Raw genomic sequence first — 5,175 nt, forward strand, 5'->3', positions numbered from 1 at the left:
ACTATTTAATATGAGAATATGTGATAAACGTATTTAACGATTGTTCGTCTTCACCGGTGTGTGGATTGATTCGCTCTGCTAAAATGTCTATATTTTTCGAGGCGTTAAGTGCACTTTCATTTTGTGTTTTTATGATTCCTTTTGTTTCGTTCTTTCGTGTGTGTTTAGGGTTGCCGTCACCCTGGTTGAGTTTAGGCCGGTTGCCACATTGCTCCCCCCAGACTTTTAAGTCCTGAAACGGACGGGGAGTCTTATCCTGCGTCCAGAACGATTTGTTTGTGGCTCCGGCGAAGTAGTTTGCTTAAATGGCGATGCTTTCGCCGACGATGATGCTGAATCTTGTTGAGGCAAAGTTGTCGTTGATGATTCATTCGAATGAGTTTGATCTACTATCGGTGGTACTTCGTATGGATGACTACACTTTTGTTGAGTCGACGTTGCTGATGATTGTGTGTCTGGTTGACTGAATTCGATGAATGCTGGCTTTAGTCGATCTATGGAGATATTTACGTTGCTACAGTTGATTTGTACCGTAAAGTGCTTTGGATGTCTTGAGACTACGGGGTATGGACCATCATATGTTGGTTGAAATGCTGGCCTCATCTTGTCGTGCCGTACAAACACATGCGTTGCGTCCGCGAGTTTTTTGAATACGAATGTTTTAGATGCATCGTGATTTGCGGTTTGAGTAGGGCGCACTTTCTGCATTGTGTCGGCGAGTTGTTTGGCAAATTCTGATTGTGGGCGAATTACCTGAGTTTCGCTAAAGAACTGCCCCGGTAACCGCAATGTAGTACCGTAAACTAGTTGTGCAGCAGTTGTCCCAATATCGGGTTTAAAAGCTGTGCGTAGGCCTAGCAGGATCAGTGGTAGACGTTTTATCCAGTCTTGGCGTTCATGACAAGCAATCGCTGTTTTCAGAGAGCGGTACCAACGCTCGATAATACCATTTGCCTGTGGATGGTATGCTGTTGTGCGCAGGTGGGTTATGCCCAGCATGCGAGACAGCTCATTGAACAGTTGAGATTCGAACTGTCTTCCCTGATCGGTAGTGATGCGTGCTGGTATCCCGAACCTTGCAAACCAAACTGTTACGAGTTTCCTGGCGACTGTTTCTGCTGATATGTCCCTCACCGGTACGGCTTCAGGCCAACGCGTGTACCGGTCGATAATTGTAAGGCAGTACTGGTACTCATCCGACGGCGGAAGGGGTCCAATGAGGTCGATATTGATGTGTTCAAATCTGCATGCGGGCAGTGAAAATTGTTGTGCTGGCGCGCGAACGTGTCTGCTGACCTTAGCTTTTTGGCAGCTTAGGCAGTGTTGTACCTCCTTGGCGATGTCTTTACCCATATTTGGCCATACGAAGCGTTCTTTGACGAGTTTGGTGGTTGCGCGCACACCACCATGTGCGATGCAATGCATTTTCTCGATAATCAATCTGCGATGCGCTTGCGGTATAAACGGTCGAACTTCTGAAGTTGATGTATCACAGTAGATTATGTGATTCGTATTTGGTATACGAATTCTTTTCAGCTGCAAGGACGTGTCGCCTTCGATGAGTTTTTTTAGGTCAGGGCATTTCATTTGACCTTCGGCAATTCGTTTAAAGTCGACGTTTTTCGATTAGAGCGTTTCGATGCGTGACAGGGTATCAGCTGTGGTGTTCTCGACGCCTGCGACGTGAATAATGTTCGTCGTAAACTGACTAATAAAGTCTAGCTGTCGCAATTGGCGTGGCGATGCTTTGTCGTATTTTTGCTTGAACGCGTACACCAGAGGCTTGTGGTCTGTGCGCACCTCGAAAGTTCTTCCTTCCAGCATACCGCAAAAATGTTTAATGGCCTGGTATACCGCGAGCAGTTCGCGGTCATAGGTACTATACCTCCGCTGTGCTTCGTTGAGCTTGAGGCTGAAGAATGCTAGAGGTTGAAACTCGTTACCAATGATCTGATGGAGAGCTGCGCCGATAGCCGTATCACTTGCGTCCGTGCTGAGCGATATTTGAGCGTTTGGTGCCGGGTGGACTAGCAGTGTTGCATTCGCCAATGCTTGTTTGCATTGATTGAAGTGTTTAATTGTATCTTCGGTCCTTTTTTTGGTGCCAGGAATTAGTTTAACGAGTGGTATTTGGTGATAAACTGCATTTGGTAAAAAACGGCGATAAAAGTTTATCATTGCTAGGAATCGACGCAATTCTTTGGCGACTCCAGGCAATGGAAAGTTGCTGATCGCCTGCACTTTCCTGGGTAGCGGCTCGATACCTTGCTTCGTGACCAAGTGCCCAAGGAACTCGATCTGTGGTAGAGCAAATTCGCATTTTGCTGCGTTGATGGTGAGGTGGAACTGTTGAAGACGTTCGAAGACCTGTCGCAAGTGTTGCTTGTGCTGTTCGATGCCTTCGGAAGCGACGCACACGTCGTCGATATACACAAACACGAAATCCAGACCTCGGAAAACTGCATGCATAAACCTTTGAAACGTTTGTGCAGCGTTGCATAAACCAAACGTCATGTGAGTGAATTCGAATAACCCAAACGGCGTGGTTATTGCCGTCTTGTGGATGTCGCTGGGCTCGATCGGAATTTGGTGGTAAGCTCGGTTGAGGTCAATTTTGCTGAATACATCCTTCTGGTATAGGAAGTGTGTGAAATCCTGGATATGTGGAAGTGGGTATCGGTCCGGTGCCGTCTGAGCGTTATGAGCTCGATAATCCCCGCATGGGCGCCACTCACCGTTAGCTTTTTTTACCAGATGTAATGGAGAAGCATACGAGCTTTTCGAAGGACGACAAATTCCGAGCCTAGTGAGGTATTCGAATTCCTCTCTGACAGCTTTGAGTTTTTCTGGTGCGAGACGTCTAGGTCGAGCGAACACAGGTGGACCTTTTGTTTCGATGCAGTGCGTCACCCCAGTCTGCATTGGTGACGGGGCTATTGCGTTAGGGTCCGTTATTTTACTGAATTCGCGCAGCAATTTTCCTATGTCGCTGGAGTCGTATTTGGTTTTAATTGTCGTTGATTTTTCAAAACTACAGATGCCTGGTCGCGATAGTGTTCCGTCTATAAGAGTCGTGTTCCCGATGTCGATTATTAAGTTGAAATGGCGAAGGGAGTCGACACCAATAATTGCGTATCGCGTTTCGGCTATGACGAAGTCCCACGTGAGTTTGCGTTGGAGAGCTAGGTCGAGTGTGCGGCGTGTTAAACCGTAGGTTTTGATGACGGTGCCGTTCGCTGCGAAAAGTGGTTTGCCTTCGCTATTTGACAAACGACATGCACGTGTTGGTGGAATTACGGATACCTCCGCGCCAGTGTCGATCAAAAATAGTTGTTTCGAAATTTTATCTAGGATGAAAAAACGTTTAGATTTCGTGAATTCGGAAATTTTTACCTCCAGTTCGCATTGTGATTGTCAACTCGTTTGTGTTTTGCTGCCGGAACTGTCGAGCGTTTTCGTTACGGCGGCCTTTAGTTTTTTGGCTTGTCTGCTTTTTTGACGGGAAAGTCACATGGACTTCTGCATTTACGAGCCTGTGTGCCGTATTCGCGGTGGTACCAGCATGTCGGCAATTGATCTACCTTGGAGCTGAGGTGTGGTGTGCTTTGGCGTTTTGGGTTACCTTGTGAACGATCTCGCTGTCGGCTGCGGTTTTGAGACATTAGCTGATGCAACTTGGCATTTATGTTCTCGAGAACGGAGTCCTGCTTTTCGATTCTTTTTTCGAGCAGAGAAAATCGGCTGGTAAGTGTTTCGATGGCGTTGACGGCTGGCCCTCTGGTTGTTGCCGTGGCGTTGGAGTCGCGGCTAAGTGCGTCGAGTACGGCGTCGGCAGTAATGGCGAGTTGGTGTAAGGGCGTACTCGGTTGAGCCTGCAGCATACCGGCTATAACGGCACGAGCAGCTTCGGGTAGTTGCTTTAGCCAGTATTGCTGTATTACGGATTCATCCTTGGTGGCGTTTGTGCGTTGCATCTGACTCAGCAAGTGGCTGGGCTTACCATCGCCTAACTGTATACCGGTGAGTCTATCTAGTCGGGCCATCGCATAATCGCTGAATTTTTCGATTATGGCCATTTTTAGCGTAGTGTAAGGGGTCGTGGTTGGTGGATTGCGAACTAGCTCAAAGACTTGGTCGAGAATATAGTCGTCGGCATGTGCGATGATGGCGGTATATTTGTCTTTCTCCTTACGAATACCGAAGCCGTGCAATTCGAACCATGCATCTACCTTTATAAACCATGATTCGATATTGTACTTGGAATTTAGTTTAGGGAACGGTAATTTTCCAAACACCGCGTTGATTTGCGGTATGCCGCTGTCGACGCCTGCGTTGGTATTTGCGTTGGCGTTGTCTGCAGCGCTGCTATCGTCGTTTGCGGGATTCCCGACGCTCTTCTGACTATCGTCCAAATTCATGTTGCCAATGCTCGTATGCCCGTTTCTTCGTGTTCCGCTATGGTCGACTACTGTTATAACGGACGCTGGTTTTTGGTGGCGTTATCTTGTACAGTACTCTTTTTTACGCAAATATATATATATATGTCGATTTTAATTGTTTTATATGCGCGTTTACTGCAATTGCGGGGGTTTATTCGCAACTACGTCCGTGTTGGCTAGTTCTTAGAGCAACAGGTGCTTTGCGTTTTACCCGGGTGGTTTGTCGCGATATTTGGCACAATATCTCCGTTTTTATCTCGGGGTCACCAGTTGGTGGGTATACTGTGTCAAACGTTTTATTAATCAGAAACTTAAATAAAATTAACTTATTACACTGGAACTATTTAATATGAGAATATGTGATAAACGTATTTAACGATTGTTCGTCTTCACCGGTGTGTGGATTGATTCGCTCTGCTAAAATGTCTATATTTTTCGAGGCGTTAAGTGCACTTTCATTTTGTGTTTTTATGATTCCTTTTGTTTCGTTCTTTCGTGTGTGTTTAGGGTTGCCGTCACCCTGGTTGAGTTTAGGCCGGTTGCCACAGTGACTTTTATTTTTTCCGGCAAAAATTAAAGGCTTAGCTAAATAAGAAAAAAACCTTAGGTCTAAATAAAATAAATTTGGTACCAATCGATTCGTCTTGACTTCTAGATTTCAAAAATATATAATTTGTTGATGTTTGGGTTCTGACTCAGCAAACGAGACCAAAACTAGCTGTCGTTTGATGCCAGG

General features: G+C 46.1%; 2 protein-coding genes across 2 annotated transcripts; both read right to left on the reverse strand.

Annotated features, from left to right (window-relative positions):
* Positions 1–225: 225 nt before the first annotated feature.
* Positions 226–1,587, reverse strand: LOC108369167 (uncharacterized). Its single transcript, XM_017624188.1, has one exon. It carries the CDS (start codon positions 1,585–1,587, stop codon positions 226–228), a length of 1,362 nt encoding a protein of 453 aa, XP_017479677.1.
* A 1,883-nt stretch (positions 1,588–3,470) lies between these two features.
* Positions 3,471–4,418, reverse strand: LOC108369168 (uncharacterized). Its single transcript, XM_017624189.1, has one exon. It carries the CDS (start codon positions 4,416–4,418, stop codon positions 3,471–3,473), a length of 948 nt encoding a protein of 315 aa, XP_017479678.1.
* Positions 4,419–5,175: the final 757 nt, after the last annotated feature.

The sequence above is a fragment of the Rhagoletis zephyria genome, unplaced genomic scaffold (genome assembly GCF_001687245.7).
Source record: "Rhagoletis zephyria isolate East Lansing unplaced genomic scaffold, Rhagoletis_zephyria_1.1 Rzeph_scaffold_03522, whole genome shotgun sequence".
Lineage (NCBI taxonomy): Eukaryota > Metazoa > Arthropoda > Insecta > Diptera > Tephritidae > Rhagoletis > Rhagoletis zephyria.

What these genes read in the sequence shown, in the direction of transcription:
- LOC108369167 (XM_017624188.1), bottom strand. Translation starts at nt 1,587, where the DNA reads ATGAAATGCCCTGACCTAAAAAAACTCATCGAAGGCGACACGTCCTTG.
- LOC108369168 (XM_017624189.1), bottom strand. Translation starts at nt 4,418, where the DNA reads ATGAATTTGGACGATAGTCAGAAGAGCGTCGGGAATCCCGCAAACGAC.